Raw genomic sequence first — 23,031 nt, forward strand, 5'->3', positions numbered from 1 at the left:
AATCAGAAGCAAGCCAGTAAGTGATGGTTTTACTCAATAGTCTTGGGATCCTGGCCAGTCTTGGATGGTGATTGGCAACTCAACTAACCAGTGACATGAGGTGCAAGAATCAAGGAGTTCACTAAACTGCTGCTCCTCCTACTTGACCCCAAATGCCATGCTGCCTCAACACAAGAAGAAGGGAGCCCAAGGAATGTCTGAGGATGAAGACTATGTCCAGTCATATCAGGGGCCACTGCAGAATCCTCAGACTGTTACTGTATAGTGTCTTCCTCACCACTTCATAAGTAACAGAGGGGGAAGGGCAGACTTCCAGTGGGTGCCTAGGTGTTTCTGGGTCTTGTTTCTCACACATGTAGGTTGTGGAATACTGGGCAAGTCCTGTAACTTTTCAGTGCTTAAGGGCAAGTTCTATCTCCCCTATCAGAACTAGAACTTAGGTTTTATGATTGCAATTTCAATAGTCTTTCAAATTGGCCACACTATGTCCCATCAATACACTTTTAAGTCATTTGCCCTCCACTACTCTTCCCTCCTCCTGTCATGTTATTTTAGGGTAGAGCTGTAATTAGCATGAGGAAGCCATCATCCCTGAGTTTGGCCTGGAAGTGTGGGTCACAACAATTCCAATATACCACACCCAGTGTTTCATCACTGTATCCCCTTCTTCAAAGGGCTACCTAATCCCTTTCCCTACCCTCAGGGGTGAAGTTCAGGGTCAGGGACATAGCTCTAGATTGTTTCCACCTGTAGTGAGAATGCTTGCCCTCTACCTTCTTTCCCCTCCTAACCCAAGACTGTAGTTCCCAGGGTGAAACTGTCTTCTGTGCCCTCAAAATGAATCTTCCCTGAATGTGGACTTGATTTATTCTAGCATGGTTTTATGGGCTGTAATCTTAAGACCCAGTGGGCCATATCTATATTAGGACTAAGGAGGGAATGATTTTTGCTGGTATTAGAAAAATTAGCTTAAAGTCAATTTGGTATAAGAAAATTTGGAGTGCTTTGTTTGTCATTATTAGATTTATTAGGTAGATGACTGACCTTTCATGAAGGCAGTTCCCTATTTTCTGTGATTTGAGGCACCAACTTATTTCAAATATCTTCCTCACTACCCTGAATTATGCTTCATTTTTCTAAGTTAAGAATTATATATATACACACGCATCTTATATATGCCTTGTTGGTTCTTAATGCTCCATGCAATAAAATCTCTATAATAAATGATATAGAGATTATTATATATTATAATATATCATATATGTATTATATAATATTATAATTAAGAATTATTAATAATTATTATTCTCGTATATCCTCCAAAACACAATTATTTTAGTTAAGAGAGATAGCATCTTAAATCATTAGAACCTATCTATGAAAATAATGGTATTGGAAAATTTGAGAGAGGAATGGCAAAATAGAAAAGGACACATAATTTGGGATGGGGTGTGGGAAAGGGAGGCCAGATAGCTCAAGGGCACTAAAGAGAAAGAAGGGAAAAAGCAGGTGTGGGGACAGCAGAAAATCAGATTTCTTACATCTGAGCCAGGATAAATCTAAGATATCCTTTGCCTTTGGCTCTTTAGGCTGGAAGGAGGCTGTAACTATGATTATATTCAAATCTATGATGGGCCTTACCAGACATCCCCATTAATTTCACGAGTTTGTAATGGAGACAGAGGTTCCTTTATGTCAACATCAAACTTCATGTCTGTTCGATTCATCAGTGATGTTAGTGTCACCAGAAGAGGATTCCAGGCTCGGTACTACTCTACACTATATGACGATGGCACATGTAAGTTTCATCTTCAGTAAAGTGGTTGACTAGTTGAGAGACCAATTAAGATTTTTTGTTATCTCTACCACTCCCTGATTGTAAGTTAGGAAGCTCTAATAGCCCAGTCAGGTCACTGAGTTCTCAGTCAATGAATTTGCTTAGGTGAAATGGAAGGTAGGGGAGGAGAAATGAATGCCATTTAGTCAAGTTGTAGACTTTTCATGGACTCTGATTATGGCTTCCAAGTTCCTTTTCCTGGTGTTTGAGGTATTGAATGGGAAGTTGGGAGGAGGAGGTTAAAACAAAACAATTATAAAGTAGGATAAGTTTTCTTCTAGCTCTCAACACTATGATTTTATTACTCAGAGTTCACTTAATCTAGGTTCTTCATTTTAAAGAGGGGAAAGGAAGGTTCAGAGAGGAAAAACAACTTGAAGAGGGTAAGATAGCTAGTTAATGGCATCACTGGGAGTAGATCCAGATCCCTTTACAGCCAGTCCAGAACTTTCCAACACACTGTGACAAGAATATTCAGTAACTTGATGGATCCATACATTCACTAGAGTGAATATTTCTTCTTTTATTCCGGGTTTCATTCCATCATTGCTTTGTTATTCAGTACAATTAACAAGAATTAACTATGCCCTTCTGTAAATTCCCTCAAGAAATCTCCCCTCTTCATCCCCATTGACTGAAAGTCTACTTCTGATTCTGTTAATATTTTACAGGCAGTTATCCCTCCCTTGTGTCACTTTGGCCAAAGAATTCCTTCTCCAGTGGCCAATAGGCTGGTAATCATCCTTGATATATTTAGGTTTGCTGATCCCCAGAAAGCAGATGCAGTCTATTGCTGGAATCATACTGGTCTCATTACCCACTACAGTTTGTGGTTTGGTTGCATAGCCTTCAAGAATTGTAATCACATTGAAGCATCACAGTGATTCTCTAGTGGAAGGTGAAAAAAAAGAAACAGTAAAAAAATTGTTCACTGAAATAGAGCCAAATTCCCAAGGTACAATGTTAGTCCCTGGGAGCAAATGATGTTTCTTTGAAAGGTGCATTCATCCTTGCAGACAGCCAAGGTATTACCCTAGAACCTAATGTGAGTGCAGGAATCATCATTGTGGTCCATCCTTGTGTTTCATGCAATCCAATATTCTGTTTGCAGTGGTCGCTAGGGCAGTTTTTGTAGAGACCATGGCTGTCCTCTGTGATGCCAAACCTAGTTAGAATTCTTGCTCAAATATGCCTGTATGCCTTAATAACCCATTACAAACCTTGAAATGACACTATTTTCAGTAGAGACAAATTTAACACAATAGGTTCATCTTTACTGAACCAACAAGGTCTCATTTTAGATTCCCAAGAACAGCATAATAGTGAGTTTCAAGGATATGTAGGGGATTGTACTTTTCTTTGCAATGGTGTATTAATATTTCCTTATGAAAACAGGCTTATTATTGTCCCATGCCCTCACTGGATATTATGAATAGTTTATTGATTGGATAACAACAAATATCTTGAGTGTCATGGCTGTGGAGTTTCTTGGCCATATATTTGAACAGACTTCTAAATATACACCAGACGGTGGTGCTGTGGTGCAGGGTTGTGCTTAAATTGCTGAAGCCCTAATCCTTTTGATCCTCCAGAGATCCCATGAGTCTAATTATCTTTTGATTTTTAGATAGGTTTTTGTCTATCATAGTTTTACAGCAATAAATTTTGACTATGTCGAAGGTCTATTTGTGCCTTGTTGGTTCTTAATGCTCCATGCTATAAAATCTCTATAACAGATGTTATAGACTATCTCACTGCTTGCATCATTTCTTTGAGAAGAATAACTATTACCTGTTTCTATACACCCAAATACACTAACAGGGATTTTATCTTTCTTCCCTCATCAGCTCTAGCATGCTTACCAGAACAAATGAGATTCACCATCAGTAAAAGCTATCTCCAGTCTCTGGGCTATAATTCATTGAATTTTCTCTTTTATAATTCATCCTGTCGGCCTATGGAAAACTCAAGCTATTTTGTATTTAATATACCATATAATGGTTGTGGGACAATAAAAACCGTAAGTCTCCAGTTTGCCTTTTAAATTGACTCTTATAAGAGAAAATAATGATTTTTAAAATTCTTAGACTCCCAGTCTACTTTGCTGGTTCACCATTTATGCCATTACCACAGTTGGTGGGGTCCTTGTTGATTTACTCAAATTAATATAGCACATTAAAGTTTGCATGTGTATTATCTCATTAGATCCTTAAAATGACCTTGGGAGGTAGGTGCTATTATTATCATCCCCATTTTACAGATGAGGAAACTGAGCCTGAGAGAAGTGACTTGTCTAGAGTCACATAGCTAGCAAATGACTGAGGCAGGATTTAAACTGTGGCATTCTTGACTCCATGTCCAGCACTCCAAACTCTATGCCAGCTAACATGTAATAGTGACAATTCATTCTTATATGGAACATCAGGGCTTATAAAATGCTTTCAGAAACTTTTATTTATTTGATTTGTATGATATCCTTCTGAGGAAGGTTCTACATATTGTATCGTTCCCATTTTACAGATGAAGGATTGGAGGCTCAGATCGATACATGACATGGTTATGCAGAACTAGTGGGTGATTTAGAGTTTGAAAGCAGGTCATTCTGACTCCAAGTCTTGGGCTCTTTCTAATACAATATACTTCCTTCCATTTGCATTTTCAACTGTCATAAGAAACTCCCTCTTTTTCAATACCCCTGTGATAAAAATAGTTATTTTTTTTCTGGAATAAGCATCTCCATAAACTGTTAGATAATAGGGATAGAGATTTAGAGCTAAAAGAGATCTTAGCAGTCATTCAGTCCAACCCCCAAATTTTACAGATAAGGAAACTGAGGCCCAGAGAGGTTAAATTACATGAGTAATGAGACATAAGTGAAATTTGAACCCACATCTGACTCTAAAAGCAGTTCTCTTTCCTTTGAACCACATTGAAAAAAGGGTTCATTCTTCCAAAATCAACCATGCTATGTAGGGTGGAATTTAGAAAATATGTGCCACTTTCCATGGCCTTGAAATAATTCTTGATAGAAGGTTTTTAAGTTAAAAGGCATTTAGAACTTAGCACATTGCTTGTCCCATTCCTTGGACAAATGTGACTCCTATAAATGGTGTCAAATACAAGCAGAAATGAAAAAAGAAGACTATCTTTGTCTTTTACAGCCAATGTTCAATGTTAAGGGTGAATTGCATGACGACAAAGAAAGTGTACAGTGTTTTTCTTGGACTTATATTGAATCAAGAAGCCAGCTGAAGGCCTTCTTAGATACATCATCAAGGATTAGATATGCCTCTTGACTCTCAAAAGCAATGCCAGTGCAGCTAAAGTTCTGTCAGGCCCTACTAAGTCAGGAAGACTTTGAGTATTGACCTAGTGACGAATTGTGTTTCTGTCTTCTGGGAACAAGCCTCTTTGAATGAAAAGAGGCTCATTCCCGGGAAGTTGACTAGCCACGAGATAACACATTTCCTTTTTGAGCCATAGCCATGATGACGCATCTGAGGAGGCCTTTAATGGACGGTCTGGTTCCAAATAGTCGTTAGACCAATATCAAGTATTCTCTTCACCCGTGTGAGAATCACTCTTAAATTCATGAAAGTTATCTTTTAAGACATCTATTAATTGTTAACATCTTGGTGGAAGGATCATAGACCCTAAACTGGAATGGACCTCAAAGATTATCTAGTCTAATCCCTTTACTTTATACATGGGGAAACTGAGGACCCAAAAAGTTAAGTAGTTTGCTTAAAGATGACAAAGGCAATTAGTGGAGCATAGTGGAGCATTCTGACAAAAGATGACAACGGATTCAAACCAAGGTTTTCTTATTCCAAAGGCTATGCTCTCTACCATGATGTACTCAGAATGATAGAAATATACATCCTTAAACTACTGACCCAAATATAGGTGAGATTTACTTTGGAAAAATCAAGCTTAAAGAAATGTAATCTGTCCTACTTATGGACACAGAGCACAGGACTTTGAATTATTTTCCTGGACAATCAATCAATCATCTTATCACCTAGCATTTATTAAGAGCTTGCTATGTGCCGGGTATTGTGTTAATCCTTGGGGAGAAAAAGACAAAACCGAAAAAAGTCTCAGCTTACTCTAGAAGCTTACTTTTGAACAGATTATGGCTCAAGTGTGGAGGCCTAGCCTTTATATGTTATTACTTTTTATCACCTTTGGAGCACTTTTGATGCAAGAATACCATAAGCATCCTTCCTGGGAGAAGGGGAAGTGTGTTATTTAGAGGGGAGGGGCAGAATTGGGCTGATAAAACTCCTCTAGGAGAGAAGTAGACCTTTCAGGAACAAAATCCCTTACAAAGTACCTGGAAACAAGTTGTAAAAAGTTACCAAGGAGCAGTTGTTTCATTGAAAACAACCAGATAGGGGCGACTAGATGGCACAGTAAACAGAGCACCAGCCCTGGAGTCAGGAGGACCTGAGTTCAAATCCGGCCTCAGACACTTAATATTTACTAGATGTGTGACCTTGGGCAAGACACTTAACCCCAATTGCCCTGACTTCTCCCCTACAAAAAAAAGCAAAAAATAAAAAATAAAATAACAAAAGCAAAGAAAACAACCAGATAATCCATACCTGAACTCCAGCATAACTGCACCTCTGGACTTCAAGGGAACTAGACAAACATCTGGTAAAGTCTCACTTCTAACAAATAAAATATAGAGACCTAAGAGGGCAAATGATTTGCTTAAGGTCACAAAGAGAATTAATGGAAGACTGGGGAGCAGAAGGCATGTCTCCTGACAGTATGGTTTTATAAATTGTATTGGAGGGCTACTGGGCTGGCAAGGTAGGTTTCTAAGGAGGCTGCATTTTAAGAAACAAGGCAAGAAAGAACCTTGCACATCAGTTAACCTCCCTGGGCCCCAGCTTTTATTTCTGTAAAATAAGGTGGCCCCTTATGGTTCACTGTCTTGTCATGGTGGAGGGGCTTGTATAGCTCAATGAAACTGTGAGTTATGCTATGTATGGTTATCCAAGATGGAAAGGTCATAGTGGTGCATTCTGATAAAAGATGACTCTTTGGAGAAGGAAATGGCAAATCACTCCATTGTCTTTACTAAGAAAACCTCAAGGACAGGATTAAAATGCTAAAAGATGTAGCATCAGAAGATGAGCCCCTCAGGTCGGAAGGTGTCCAAGATATTAGATAGTGGAAGACAGAAGGGTCTGCTTGTGGGGTCATGAAGCGTCAACAACAACAAAACAAGATGGCAGAACTACGTGGCCTCTAAGGGCCCTTCCAGGTTTAAATCAATAACCCTGTGAAGATCTGGGATTTTGAGGCTCATCTGATATCTTACTTTGGAATCCAGGCTGCTACAGAGTAAAGCATTTAAATAGGATATTAACTCCAGCATGCTGGGTTTAGAGGCAGCGGACATGGGCTTAAAATCTTAGCTCTGCATGACCTTTACATTAATTGAAACTTTCAAGGCCTCAGTTTCCTCATCTATAAAATGAAGAATTTGGACTAGATGAACTCTAAAGTTCCTTCCATCTTTATTTGAATAAGCTCCAGTCTCAGAAAACAAAGAACTATGGGAGGAAAGGTCCCTTCACTGCTTTTATGCCACAGGGGCAAGAGGCAGGATGTTGCCTATGATAGAGTACACTCTGGTACTAATTGTTTTTTATCTTTGAAAAGTAAGATTACTTTATATTTGGTCAATATAAGGTACCTACAGAATTTTGGGGTAGGAAGACAAAACCAGAAAGTATCCCTACTCTCAAGCACTTTACATTCTAGCAGGAAGACAAAGCAGATCCCTTTACCTATCTGTTCAGGTGTGTGTCCCAAGGCAGCAAAGGACAAAGAGATACACATTCACAATAGTGATACATTTGTTAAATCACTGTAGTCCAGCTTGGCTGAAGAATGAGGACAAGCTCTTGCTAGTCAAGTTTGACCAGCTTGTTAGCATCAGGTGTTATTTGACCTGAGTTTCACAAACATCTCAACACTCACTTGAATGTGTGAATCAAACCCATTTGGGTCGTGTCGCCCAGTGAGAAGAACCCTAGGTTGAAAATAGAAACCCTGGGTCCAAGTAACAACTCTTCTACTAGCTAGTTTTAAGTCCTTGGTGAATCACCTCTCTCTGAGTCTTACTTTCTTCATCTGTAAAATAGAGACAATCATGCTTTCACATCTCTAGCTCTCAGGACTGTTGAAGTGAATAAACGTTCTTTGTAAACTTCTTGCTGATGTACACACATCAGTCACAATGATGATTATTTTTGGTGTAGTTATTATTGTGTTAACTTCTTTCTGATTGCATTCCTGTTTTACCCCCACAGATAAACAATGATACTATCAACTATAGCAATATCCTTATGTCAAATCAACTGATTCGACCAAATAGTGTCATCACAAGACAGAAAGGTCTCCACTTCCATGTGAGCTGCAAAATGCTCAGAAACAACTGGGTGGAAACTGTGTTTATTACTAACGAGACTGCTGAAATCAAAGATATCCAGTATGGCAGTTTCCATGTGGATTTGTCTTTCTATGAATCCGCTTCTTTTTTCCAGCCTGTGAATAATACACCATACGTTGTACAATTAAACCAGCAATTGTACCTCCAAGCAGAAATTCTCCACCCTGATTCCCACCTGGCATTGTTTGTGGACACCTGTGTAGCATCCCCAAATGCAAATGATTTCACAACCTTGACTTATGATTTAATCAGGAATGGGTAAGGACAGACTCTACTGCTGCCTAAATTTGACTTCCCTTCATCAGAATAAAAACTCAGCTTCCAGAAACACTCAAGGGAATGGTTCTTCTGAATAATTAGTACTGATAAACCATGAAGTCCTTATAATACCAACAAAAACAACAGTAATAATAATACCTTAGTTTGGTAGTTGGCTTCTTTAAAAATGTATTTCAAGGTTCATTTGCAATCAATAGTTCAAATGGTCGTCATAACAATTTCATTGAGTAGACTTAGTACTCTTGTACCCATTTGACACAGGAAGGAATTGAGGTTTAGGGAGCTTTAGTCACTTTTTTGTCCAAAGTCACATAGCAAGTGAGCACCTGAGTTCAGTTCTCAAAATTGTGACTCCCAGCTAAGCCTTATTGCTGAAGAAGTTTTTCAAATATATTACTTCACTTTGCTGCTTAATAAGTATGAATGAAAATACTAGAATCTTTCTTGACTGATAAAGGTCTTGTGGCCCGAGGTCATATTTATGAATATAAAATAAAACTGAGTCCAGGTCAGCATAATGGAGATGAATTACATTCCTAATAAATCACTGAAATTAGAGGTAGTGTGGTAGAGAAGGATGAAGACTAGACAAGAATAGCAAGGTCTGGGTTCAAGTCCAAGCTATATGATCATTTAGCTTCTCTGGGTTTGAGTTTTTTTCATCTGTCAAATGAAGGCATTGGATTAGATTACTTTTAAAGCCCTTGCCAACCTAAACAATCCAGTGATTTGGATTGAATCTTTGCTTTTCCTCTTTGGCTTTTCTGCTGCTCTTCAGCTTCTCCCCTCAGGACAAGGGAGGGGATCCAGCTTCCAGGATTATCGTGCACTCATCCTTTTCAGATGTACTGGGTACTTTTAGTCATTTCTGGCCTCTGCAGACATAATTCCCTCTATCTAGAACATCCTCTTCTTAGTCTCTGGCTCCTGAAATACATCCACCTTCTAAGATCTGACTCCAATCCTATCCTTTCCATGAAGATTTCCTTGATCTCTCCTTCTTCTGATCTCTTACAGTTTTTAATGTTTTACTTATGTCCTTATATTTTGTATTATGTTCATGAATGGACGTGCGCCCTTGTCCCCACACATACTGTACAGCCAAGCCCGAGCAGCTCTCCAGAGGACTGCTGCTGAGAATAGCTTTAAGGTTCTAATCACACAGTAGAAGTACTTCTTTGCTTGTCATTACACATACCCTCTCACTTACGAGAGAAAGCAAAGTATAGTGAGAGGAACTTTGGACTTGGAAAGGAGATCTGCATTCAGATCCTAGCTCTGACCCTTACTAGTTATATGACCATAGGCAAGTGAATTGGTCATTATCAGCTTCCATTTCTTTTCTTGAGAATTGGAGATAGCCTGAGGCTATGAGAAGAGCTCTTTATGAACCTTAACATTCTATATAGATATGAGTTCTTATTATTAATTGACTATAAACTCCTAGAGAGCAAAAATCATATTACATTTCCCTTAACTCTTATGACAGGGCCTTTTACATAGTAGATACCTTATAAATATTGACTGAATAGATGTTTCTATAAAAATGTGTTCTGAATTTTAACAACTGGTTTATCCACAAACTTTCAGAAATGTTTATAAATGTAACATAATATACATATTATATGTAATATAAATGCATATGATTATATAATCATAGGCATGCAGCTATATATGTCTACTTATATCCATCTATAATGGTATAGTAGAAACTATATTGACTTTGGAATCGAGAGAAGTGGATTCAAATCCTAGTTTCCCCCCTTAATTGCCAGTTGAACAAATCATTTTACCTCCTACAGTTCTTTATCTATCATTTGAGGGAGTTAGGTAAGAGCTCTAAGACTCCTTTCAACTCAAAACCCCTAAGTTCTGTTTCCTAATTGACTTACTGCTTCTTAAGTCATTGTTGACATTTTTACTTTGCCAGAAATTTCTCTGACAAACAGAACCAACAGACCATGTCTAATCCCAACTTTAGATAAAGCCGTTCTCCCCTAGGGTCACCAAAAGGGTCTCATGCTTCTGAATAGGTGATAAAAACTGGGTTACTTTGTTCTCAGGATAATAGGGCTATATTTTATTCTGATGTTATAACCTATTGGTGAGAGCCATCAGTTGAATTTTCTCTGCTTTCAGGTGCACGAGGGACAACACCTATGAAACATACTACTCACCATACCCACACCGAGTTCGCTTTGGATTCAGGTCCTTTGCCTTCCTGGAGAGATTCCCGTCTGTTTACATGAAGTGTAAACTGGTGGTGTGTCAGGCTTTTGATTATTCTTCACGATGCTACAGAGGATGTGTAACAAGAGCCAAAAGAGACACAAGTTCCTATCAGGATAAAATAGATGTTGTTTTGGGGCCATTCCAACTCCAGAAATAAGAAGCAAAAGACTGACATCTGGTAAACTCAAAAACTTGGTGACCTTGGATGACTGTAGGAGCTCAGTGATTAGACTAGTTCCATGACAAAATTAGTTAATGACTAGAATAATGATTCTAGTATGAATAGATTTAATGATTTTTCTTTGAGCCATTATGCATTCCCCTTGAAAAAAACGGACCTGATGCCAAAAGACTTCTTAGAACACAAGTCAAAGTGATCCTAGGTCTAACTTAAATGTAGAAACCTGGGAAAAGAAATGAAAATTCAGCAAACATTTACTGACAGGATAAAAAGTTCAGGTCATACATTAGGTTAAGTGGAAATAATCAAAAATAATTTGACATAGTCTCTTAGGACCTGGATCCTAATTCACATATACTGCATCAGTGATGGTAAATGTTTGACAACTAGCTCTTCAGAGGAAAAAAAAAATTGGATGCATTTTTAAATTTTATCTGCATTATTAATCTTTTATCCTCACTTTCTTAAGTCTAGACAATCAACAAAACAATAAATCAAATCCCAATTTGTAGCATTTGCCAATTTTCAAGGTAATAGAGAAAATTTAAACATCCCTTCTTATGAATCAGTCAAGCTTAATCTAGCAAAGCCCTGAAATGTAATCTTTTATCGCAGGAAGACAGCCTGATGTGAATGGTACTAACTTTGGGGTTTCCTTAGATAAAAAGTGGCCTACATATGAAGCCCTTTTCTGACAGTGTCACGTATTTGATAGATTGCAGCAAGAAGAAAGTTGTACTTTTGTGGTTTAGGAGAAAGATCATAGAACTGGCATTCTTTAGGTCTTAGCTTTACCAGTACTGGGGAAATCATGTCAACTTTCTGAATCTCAGTTATTTCATCCGAAAAATGGGGGTACTATAATGTGTACTACCTCCCTCACAGTTTTGATGTGAAGAAAGCTTTACAAATTTTAAATTATTCATTCAAGAAAGATTTATTAGGTGCCTACTATGTGCCCTGTTCTGTTGCAGGCACTAGGGATTATAAAAACAGAACTTAAGTGAAGTGCCATGGATCCTATAGCTAATAGGTATCTAAGACCAGGTTTGAATTCAGATGTTCTTGACTCTGGATCCAAAACTCTATATACTATTCTGCCTAGATACATAGATTTGTACCTATATATCTATCCCTAGCTCCATTGATAGATACATACCTATCTTTCTATAGAGACGTCTATATCTTTCATCTTATATCTCTATAGTGATAGAGATTTTTAAGAGATATAAAGATCTCTATAAATATATAGATATGGACAGACAGATAAGACTCATATATAGATATCTATAGACATATAGATATGGACCTGTAAATGAATATAGAAAAAGGTATACAAATGTAGATATGTATAGATCTATAGGTACATATAGATAGATATAGATCATGATTCTAGGCAGTACAGTAGATAGAGTGCTGGGCCTTGAGTCAAGAAGGCCTGAGTTCAAATGTGGTCTCAGACACTTATTAGCTATAGATGAAGATAAAAATATAATATCCAAAATAAATATGAGGCAATATTGGTAGGGAGAACAGTGCTAGTTGGAAGGTAGGAATGGGTGGAGAACTGGAAAGGGTAGGAATTAGGAAAGGTCATATAGAAAGTGGTACAGTATAAATGAGTTTTTGTTATTATTTTTACATACAATTTTTATATTTTACATATAATTTACATATAGTTATTAAGGTTACTATATTAATATTTAATGATTTAAGAATCATAGAATGTTAGAACTAGAAGAAATACATTTGAGATCATTTTATACCACCTCCTTGTTTTATAGAGAAAGAAACTGAGAAACAAGTAAATTACTTGTCCAAGGTCACACTGTGACATTAGTATTTTAGGGATTGTAGAGATTGTAGCGAAATATAATGTAATACAAGTATATTCCAAAGAATTGCTTATTTTCATACTTTTTTTCACTCAGGCAAAGAAAGAATGTTTTTGAGTTAAAACAAAAACCAAACTAAATATCACAAAATAACTTTTAAAATTAATTAGATGACAAACATTTATTTATAATCAGTTGGGTCTTTTGCAGATATGGTTCATAAAGAACCTCCTCAAAAGCTTATCTCTGGTTCTTTTTTAAATTTTTTTTTCAAATGCTTTATTAACTTCTGATTTACATCATTTATTTCCGCCAGATTTTGAGTTACAAATTTTCTCCCCGTTTTTCCCCTACCCACTGCCCCAAAATAGCAGTCCCACAGGATATCCCCTCCTCCAATCTGCTCTCTCCCATATTTTCTCCCATACCCCTTTCGACTTTTCCAGTGGATCTCTATGCCCCAGTGCCTGTATATCTTATTTTCCAATTACATGTAAAATAGCATTAATAATAGTACATATATATTTAAATATTTGATTTAAAAACTTTGAATTCCAGATTCATTCCCTTCCTCCCTTGTCTCCCAACTTACTGGGAAGAAAAGCAGTTCAGTATAGGTTGTACATGTGTGGCTAATGCAGAACAATAACATAGTTGATATATTGTAAAAGACTGACTATATTTCCCTTCCTCCTATCCCACCTCCCACTTGTTCTATTCTCTTTTTTTAACTCCTGGATCGTGCTCTAGTCCTTGATATTAAATATTTGGAATCAAAATTCAACCATGTTTTCTCTCATCTTCTCAGATTGAGTGGTTGCAGATGCTGATGGCTGGACTGAGTGAATCCCAGGAGAGCTCTAACCCCCTTGCTGTCTCTGCTATTGCCTTCTTTTTGGTTGTGGTGTTTGCTGCCTTGTAGTGAAGAAAAAGAAAAGGTCTTTTCTGGAGAGGTTGCCTTTCCATACGATGTGAAGAGCAGAGCCCGTCTGTCTCCTTCTTTGGCACAATGCCTTGGGAGCCATGCGGTTCAAGAAAAGTCACATTCAAGAAATCAGCATGAAGAATATGCTGTATGAATTGAGCTGTGATTTGGTTTACACTGAAATAATTGAGCTGGGGCAGGGTGGTTATGAGTTTTCCATGTTGTTGAGTAGACTAGATCTGTATGAAATATTAAGCAGTTAATTCTTTAAAAATTAAACACTTGCCAATGTAAAGAAATTCTGCATAAAAATTGATTTGAAAAGCCCAGTTAGAGCAAAAGTGTCTGCTAGATAGGATTCCTAATATTTGGATTTGCATTTGGAAAAAATATTAAAAATATAAAATTTATGTGTACCCCTTAATGTAAATCATACCCTTATTTTGGGAGATTATGGACTGAATAAAACCTCATTGTTACAGCAAATGTTGGTGTTATCAATATTTTCTGAAAGGGCATGTGAACATTGAGATGTCCATCAGTGGTTGGAAGAGATTGTTTCAAATTACCCCTGTGGTCTGGTGGGAAAAGATTTATGAACTAGTGAATGAGAAGTCAGGAGGTCTTGGTTTTGGTCTCTGCTCTACTTTGCCACTAAGTTGTTGTATGACCAAGGCAAGTCACACAACTCTCCTCTTTGGCAATGTTTCATCATCTAGAAAATATGGGGGTTGGATGACACTAGTGTTTGTCAAAGACAAGTTAAGTAAAATTGACAAGCAGTTACTAAGTGTCTATTATGTACCAAGCACTATGCTAAGTGCTAAGGATACAAAGAAGGCAAAAAACAAACAAATCAAACCAAACAGTCCCTTTTCTGTATTCTTAAGGAGCTTACAATCTAATGGATACAAGCTGTAAAGAACCTTGCGCAAACAAGATATATGCTGAATAAATTAAAGATCATCCCAGAAATTAGGCACTAATATTAAGGAGTACTGAGAGACGCTGGGAGTTTAACTAGGACTTGAAGGAAGCCAAGAGAAAGAGATCTGGTGTGGGAGAAAATTCTAGGCATGGGGGACAATGAAAATGCTCTGAGTTGGGAGTATGCAGTTTAAGTGTCAGGAATAGAAAGGATGTCAGTGTCACTCTCACAGTGATCATGCATGCTGGCCCCTGGTGCCCAAAGGCCAGATGTGTTATATTTAACTCCCCCCAGGGTTCTCTAGAACCCCTATGGAGGTTTGGGGGGTATCTGCTTTCTCTGACATTGACTCAAGCCCTCATTGTTTGTGTTCCCCTAATTTTAGGGGCATTCTGCACCTCAGTTCCATTTAACCATTTACTATTGGAGTATCTTTTACAAAGGAATATCTACTTCAAAGGTATAGGAAGAACAAACATACAAACATTATTCTCTCCTTAGTATTTGTCAGGCATAATCCCTCCTTATACCACTTCTGTCCTTGGGAAGGGATGGGGGATTAGCTTCCCAGTTTATCTCAGTTCCTATACAGCATGTTTATACCCACCAAGTTTCAAGTTCAAAGAACCCCTTAGGCTTGCATCCTGGCACCCTGGCTTCTCAAAACTTCCCTGCATGGAGGAGTAACACATACCTCTTACACTGCTGGATTGTCAGTATCTTTTGGTGATGTTATTACTCCTTATGTTCCTGTTCTTCACCAGTCTCAAGTAGTAAGCAGCTTCACCTGAGCCAGTAGTCTCTGCTGAATGATCTTCTTCCTTTCTGTTGCTTTTTAGAAAAGGTCCACTAGTGTGGCTGACCAAAAATATCTCCCCCTCCCCATCTGCACCCCCACTTCCCTCCAATCTGCTCCAAGAATTAGTGAAGGTGGCTATGATATCCGCTGTGCAGCTAGGTGGCACTAGGCTTGGAACTCGGAAGACAACTTCCAGAGTTCAAATCTGGCTTTAGACACTTATTAGCTGTGTAACCCTGGGCAAGTCACTTAGCCTGTTTGTCTCAGTTTCCTCATCAGTCAAATGAACTGGAGAAGGAAATGGCAAACCACTCCAGTATCTTTACCAAGAAAACCCCAAATGGGGTCATGGGGAGTTGGACATGGCTGAACCACAACAAACCATGTTATAGTGCTGAAATTGAAGGCACAAATGCCTTCTGGAGATTTGTGTTTTTAAAGAGGTGAAGGCTCAAGTTCTTTGGGAAGGTTACCTCATTAGCTAAAATAGTAATAGAATTTATTTTACCTAATTAAAACCTATTAGAAACTATTATCCTATGACATCAACAAATGCAGTGTGGGGATGGCAAAAGAATACTGCCTTGGGAATCAAAGACCTGAGATGCAGTATACGATGTGCCAGCATGTTACCAAGGTAAAAAACATTAATATTTTTGGGTTCTCAGTTTCTTCTCTCATAAGATAAGAGAATTGTACTAGATTTCTAAAGTTCCCTCTACCCTTAGCATTTTATGAATGTGTTCTGGAGGTAGTAACAACTGCCATTCTTAGAGCACAGAACAGTTCTAGCATGTAAAAGCTTCCCCACAGTCCCTTTCTAAAGGAATCTAAGTGTTGTCTGGTTGGTTGGGTATGTGTAGGGGTGGAGCAGAAAATTGATTCCCCATTTTATAATCATGAGAACCTATGGAAATCTCAGGGCAGCTAGGTGGCAGATTCATCTTCCTAAGTTCAAATCTGGCTTCAGATGCTTACTAGCTGTTTGATCCTGGCAAATCCCTTAACCTGGTTTGTCTTAGTTTCCTTTTCTGTAAAAATGGGATGGAGAAGAAAATGGCAAACCATTCCAGTGTCTTTGCCAATAAAACCCCAAATAGGGTCATGAAGAACTCTTTGAAATCTCAATTCATTTAACTTTTCAGGGCTTCAGTTTCATAGATAATAGATTTAGATCTGGAAAGAATTTTAGAGGTTAATTTGTCTCTCCCTCTCTATTTACATATGAGGAACTGATGTCCATTGAGGTTAAGGGACTTGCCCAAGGTCACACAGCAGTAAGTGGCAGAGATGGTATTTGAACATAGGTCCTTTGACTCCAATCCAATACTCTTCCCATTGTACCTTGTGACCTTTCACTTTTAAAAAAGGGGGAATTGGATTAAATGATCTTAAAAATCCTTTCTAGTTCTTATTCTATGGTCCTGTGACCTGTTTAATCAATTCCTTTAACCACTCATAAAAAATGTAATACTTTTATCTCCATGATTTCATTTGATCCTTATTCACAACAACTCTAAGAGGTTGGCTAAAGAAGAATTAATATCTCTGTAGAATAATTTTACATTCATAAGTACATATGCACATATATGTATGTGTCCATATATACACACATACACCTATTTTTATTTAATGGTACCCATCTTTAGTATGAGGGGAAAAAAGAAAGAATTTTCCATGATAATTTAGTAAAAAGTGAAATAACTTGTAAGACAGTAAAAGTAAGATCACTTACAAAAAGTAATAAAGTAAAAGTAAAAGACTTTGTAAATAGTAAACATCAGGGTATGGAGTCAAGATGGCGGAGTAGAAACAGGACTTCCACACGGCTCCTGCTTCCACCTCCTCCAATTCATGTAAAAGGTGAATCTAACAAACTTTGGAGCTACAGAACTCAAAAATGACACAGAGAAGCTAACCTCCTGGTGAGGACAGCCCAGCAGGCTGGCAGGAAGCGGCCAGTGCAGCTCTCTGGGAGCTGATCACAGCCCTGCACAAGCCAGAGGTTTTAGCCTTAGGGCGGCTACAACCAGCTGCCGGCTGGAGGGACCTCAGATCACCAGCAGCTGTGGTGGTTTCCAGAATTATTAACCCATAGATTCTAAGGACAAAGTGAGAGGTCAGTGCAGTATGGAATTTGTGAACCTGGAGTTCCGGAATGCCATCAGGAGGGAGAAGTGGCTGAGGTGAGGCAGCCATGCTGTCGCCATGTAGCCTCTTTAGAGCTCCTGGTCTGCAGATTGTAGGGGGACCAAGCCACCAGTTTGAGGGTTAATCGCTCTTGCTTTAACCTGCTTGGATCTGGATCACTGTCTACGGTAGAGGTCCTGAGGTGTATGACCAGTTTGTCAGAGCTAGTGGAGGCTTCACAGAAGGCACCCAACTAATAACTCCAGCAGCTGTGAAAACACCAGCAATTGGGACAAAGCTACCCCCTCTGGTAGCAGAGTTCTACTATGGCAAAAACTCAAAAGTCAAGTAATTGAGTGGCAACATGAGCAAGCAGAGGAAGCAAGGCAAGCACAGCAGTCTGACTTTGGATTCCTTTTTTTGGGGGAAAATGGATTGGGGCATGGAACAGGAGGAAGACAGAGAAGACAACTCCTGCACCAGAAGCTTCCATCAAAAGAATAAGCTGCTTACAGGCCATAGAGGAGCTTAAGAAGGATTTTGAAAACCAAATAAGAGAAGTGAAGGAAAAATTGGGAAGAGAAATGAGAACAATGCAAGAAAATTATGAACTAGAGTCAACAACCTGACTGAAGAAAATAACACCTTAAAAAATAGACTAACTCAAATGGCAAAAGAGGCTCAAAAAGGCAATGAAGACAAGAATGCCTTAAGAAAAGGTGAATTTGCCAGATGGAAAAGCAATCTCAAAAGCTCAGTGAAGAGAATCATTCCTTCAGAATTAGATTGGAGCAAATGGAAGCTAATGACTTTATGAGAAATCAGGATGCTATTAAACAGATACAAACAAATGAAAAAATAGAAGGCAATGTGAAATATCTAATTGGAAAAACCACTGACCTGGAAAACAGATCCAGGAGAGACAATTTTAAAATTATTGGACTACCTGAAAGCCATGATCAAAAAAAGAACCTAGAAATCATCCTTCAAGAAATTCTCAAGAAAAAATCTCCCTGATGTTTTAGAACCAGAGGGCAAAATAGAGGTTGAAAGAATCCACCAATCACCTCCTGAAAAAGATTTTTCAAAAAGAAAACTCCTAGGAATATTATAGCCATATTCTGGAGTTCCCAGATCAAGGATAAAATATTACAAGCAGCCAGGAAGAAACAATTTGAATACTGTGGAATCACAATCAGGATAACACAGGATCTGGCAGCTTCTACACTGAGGGATTGAAGGGTTTGGAATATGATATTTCAGAGGTCAAAAGAGCTGAGATTAAAACCAAGAATCACCTACCCAGCAAAACTGAGTATCATGTTTCAGGGGAAAATATAGTCATTCAATGGAATAGAGGACTTTCAAACATTTTTGATGAAAAAACCAGAGTTGAATAGAAAATTTGGCATTCAGATACAAGAAGCAAGAGAAGCATGAGAAAGTAAACAGGGAAAAGAAATAATAAAGAACTTATCAAAGTTGAACTTCTTACATTCCTACATGGAAAAACAATAATTCTAACTTATAAAACTTTTCTCAGTATGAGAAAAGTTGAAGGGAATAGAAATGTGTATATATATGTATGTATATATACATATATATCTATATAGGAGGGTATATGGGTGTATGAATACATATGTGAGCATGTGTGTATATGTGTACATGTATACATAGATAGAGGGCACAGGACCAATTTAACAGGAAGGGATGATACTTAAAAAGTGAAATGGAGAGGTGAGAGAGGAATATGATGAGAGGAGATGGGGAGAGACAGAATGGGGTAAATTATCTCATATAGAAGAGGCAAGGGAAAACTGCTACAATGGAGGGGAAGAACAGGAAGGCAAAAGAGAATGAGTCAACCTTATTCTCAATGAATTTGGCTTAAGGAGGGAATGACATACACACTAAATAGGGTATCTCACCCTACAGGAGAGTAGGGGGGAAGGGGATGAAAGGGGGAATGATGGAAGGGAGGACAGGCTGGGGGGGGGAATTTGGAAGCACCCACTTTTGAAAAAGGACAGGATCAAAGCAGAGAATAGAACAAGTGGGGGTGGGATAGGATGGAGGGAAACATAGCTAGTCTTTCACAATATATCCACTATGGAAATGTTTTGCATAGCTACACATGTACCTATATTGAATTGCTTATATTGCCAGTAAAGGTGGGTGATGAGGGAAGTAGGTAAAGAATCTGGAATTCGAAGGTTTAAAATCAATTGTTTATATATATGTATATATATAATTTTACATGTAACTGGAAAATAAGATATACAGGCACTGGGGCATAGAGATCCACCATGCCCAACTGGAAAGTTGGAGGGGGGATGGGGGAAGATATAGGAGAGCACAGATTTGGGGGAGCACAGATTTGGGGAGGGGATATTCAGTGGGATCGCTGTTTTGGGGTTGTGGGTAGGGGAAAAATGGAGAGAAAATTTGTAACTCAAAATCTTGTGGAAATGAATGATGTAAACTAAAAAATAAAAATAAACTACAAAAAAATAGTAAACATCATATAAATGTGAGTTATAATTCTTATCCTTTTTCTTCTTCACCACTGAATTCCATTTATTCACTTCTACCTTTCATAGAAGCACTGAAGTCTTGAGGCTCTTCAAAAGTGAATTCTCCCTGGACCCCAACTTTGAAAGGCTGGCATGGAAAGATGAAACTAAAAATGAATGTGGGTAAACATATACCAAAAGCCAACTTTGTTTGTTCACTTAAAAAAATATTGGCACCTACTAAGTAGATGACAAATGTTTGGTCAGTAACATTTCCCAGAGGCTAAAGCTCCAAGTGGGTGATCTTGTGGTATCTTTAGAGCTTGGGCCCAATTTAAAAGGAAAAAAGTAAGTAACTAAGGTGTGTCCTAAAGAAATTAAAATGTTAAGAAATTTGTTAAGATTTAAGGTTTTATGGTTCTCAAAATGAAGAGGATGATTGACCATCCTGCTTAATCTCTTTAAAGAAAAATAAATGTGCAACAGAGCTTCAAGACTCATTAAGAAAGGCAAACAATTAAAGATCACTGATAGTGATCAAGACTGCTCTTACAGAAGTGTAGTGCTAGAAAGAGTTCTGGATTTGAAATCAGAGGACCTGGTTTCTACTCCTAACTTCTGACATTCGTTAGCTGTGTGACCCCAAGTTGCATCATTGTCACCTCTATTCCCTTCCCACAGTTCCTCCAAAGAAAAACCTAACATGGTAGATGATGATGACGATGATGCTGTTGATGATGTTGTTGTTGATGATGATGATGATGATGTTGATGATGTTGTTGTTGATGATGATGATGATAGAGGGTATTTATATAGTGCTTTAAGGTTTGCAAGGCACTTTGCACATTTATTTCATTTGATCCTCACAACAACCCTGTGAAGCAAGTGCTATTATTATCCCCATTGTACAGATGAGGAAGTTGAGGGTGAAAGGTGAATTGACTTGCTCAGTATCACCCAGTTAATAAGTGCCTGAAGCAGGATTTGAATTTAAGACTTCCTGACTCCAACAATCAGTCCAGCAAATAAATTTGTTTTTCATTGTTTTTTTTTTCTGAAAATGTGTATCTCCTTCTGCACTCATAGTCTATCACCTCCCCCTCAAGAGGTAAAGGGCAAGATTCATCACCAGTTTTCTGGAATCCTGATTAGTTCTTGTACCATCACAGTTCTTCGAAGTCCTGATTGGTTATTGTATCAGTATAGTCCTCAAGTCATTTAAAATTGTTTTTCTTTGCAATGTTGTAGTAATTTCATACATCGTTTTCCTTGTTCTGCTCACTTTCCTCTGTATTACATCAGCTCAAGTATTTCAAGGCTTCACTGAAATCTTGCTTTTTGTTTTCCCTCTTTTTTTTTTTTGAGACTGAGTCTTTTTCTCTTGCCCATCCTAGAAGTGAAGGGTCCACTGCCAGGCTGATCTCATCAGTGAGAGGTATAGACCTTCTTAGTTCCTGATCTGCATAGGTTTTCTCTTCTTAGGCAGCTTAGTCCACCCCTTCCCCACCCAACCATGGGGGTTTGTTGTATTGGTACTGGACTCAATGCAGACACCTCATCTTTGACCCTACCACTGTTCAGAACTCCTAAGTTCAAGTGATCCACCAGCCTCAGCCTCTGCAGTGTCAGGATTTCTTCTGTGTGCCACCCCACCCAGTCTCCCATAATTTCCTACAGTATAATATAGTAATATTCCATTACATTTTATGCCATAATTTATTTATCCACTCTGCAAATGATTTGTGCTCACTTTGTTTCGAGGTTTTTTTTTGTTGTTGTTTTTTTTTTTTTGCTTTTTGGAGGGCAGTTGGGGTTAAGTGACTTGCCCAAGGTCACATGGCTAGTTTTTGTGTCAAAGTGTCTGAGGCCAGATTTGAACTCAGGTCCTCCTGACTCCAGGGCTGGTGCTCTATTCACTGTTCCACCTAGCCACCCCTCTTTTATTTTTTTGGTTTCGAGTTCTTTGATAGGCGAGAAGTGCTTCTACAAAGAGTTGTATAAATTTGTAGTATATGTCTAGTAGTGGCATTTCTGAACAAAGGACTATGCACAGTTCAGTGTCTTGTGTTTTTTTTTTTAGATGTAGTTATAAAATGTTTTCTAGAATGGATCAATTCAATAGTATTATACTTTGCCTCCATCCAATAATTGCCAATTTCTCTTCTTGTAATTTTTTGCCAACAAAATGGGTAGGAGATGGAATCTTATAATTATTTAAATTTTCACTTCTTCTATTATTAGTGAACTGGGGCATTTTCCATATGGTTGTTCATAGCTTTTATTTCTTTTATCAGAATTGCTTGTTCACATCTTTTGATCAATTTATCTTAATAGGAGATGACTCCTTTTCTCATATATTTAAATCACTCCCCTATTTCTTGTATATAAGCCCTTTAGTAGAAAAAAATTGCTGGAAATGTTTGGCCCAGCTGTTTTCCTCCATATTTCAAATGCACCGATCTCCTAATTCTAATTGCATTGAATGTATAATCATAATTTATATAATTAAAATTGTCTGTCTACTGTCAGAATCTCTACTTGTTTTGTCAAGAACCTTTCCTTTATCCATAGTTGTTAAAAGCAAATCCTTCCTTGCTCTTCTAATTGGTTTATGTTAATTGGTTGTGTATCCATCTGGAATTCTTTGTTGATATATCGTGTGAGATGTTAGTTTAAATCTAGCTTCTGCAATATTGCTTTCCAGATTTCCCAGCAGTTCTGGTTGAAAAGTGAATCTTTACCCCAGTAGCTGGGGGGGTTTGAGCTTATTGAATACTATAGTATCATGTGTAGAGATATGAAAAAAAATATAGGTTTTCATCTCAAGCTTTTCATTGCTGCTTCTTATTTTGGGAAGGATAATTTTGTTTTCCTTTCTTCATCCCTTTCTTCTTCTTCCT

At 38.0% G+C, this 23,031-nt stretch overlaps 2 protein-coding genes across 2 annotated transcripts in view; both read left to right on the forward strand.

The window, feature by feature from the left end:
- The window catches only part of DMBT1 (deleted in malignant brain tumors 1), a 495,581-nt gene that overhangs the window by 68,469 nt on the left and 404,081 nt on the right, over positions 1-23,031 (forward strand).
- Positions 20,835-23,031, forward strand: part of LOC138168724 (scavenger receptor cysteine-rich domain-containing protein DMBT1-like) — a 35,873-nt gene continuing 33,676 nt past the window's right edge. Inside the window, exon 1 of the mRNA XM_069097595.1 lies at positions 20,835-20,935. Coding sequence (XP_068953696.1) covers positions 20,835-20,935 — 101 coding nt within the window. The remainder of the gene's footprint in view (positions 20,936-23,031) is intronic.

This window comes from Petaurus breviceps, unplaced genomic scaffold (genome assembly GCF_028583685.1).
Source record: "Petaurus breviceps papuanus isolate PSGF00001 unplaced genomic scaffold, PetGlider_PUasm1.0 37, whole genome shotgun sequence".
NCBI classification, from domain to species: domain Eukaryota; kingdom Metazoa; phylum Chordata; class Mammalia; order Diprotodontia; family Petauridae; genus Petaurus; species Petaurus breviceps.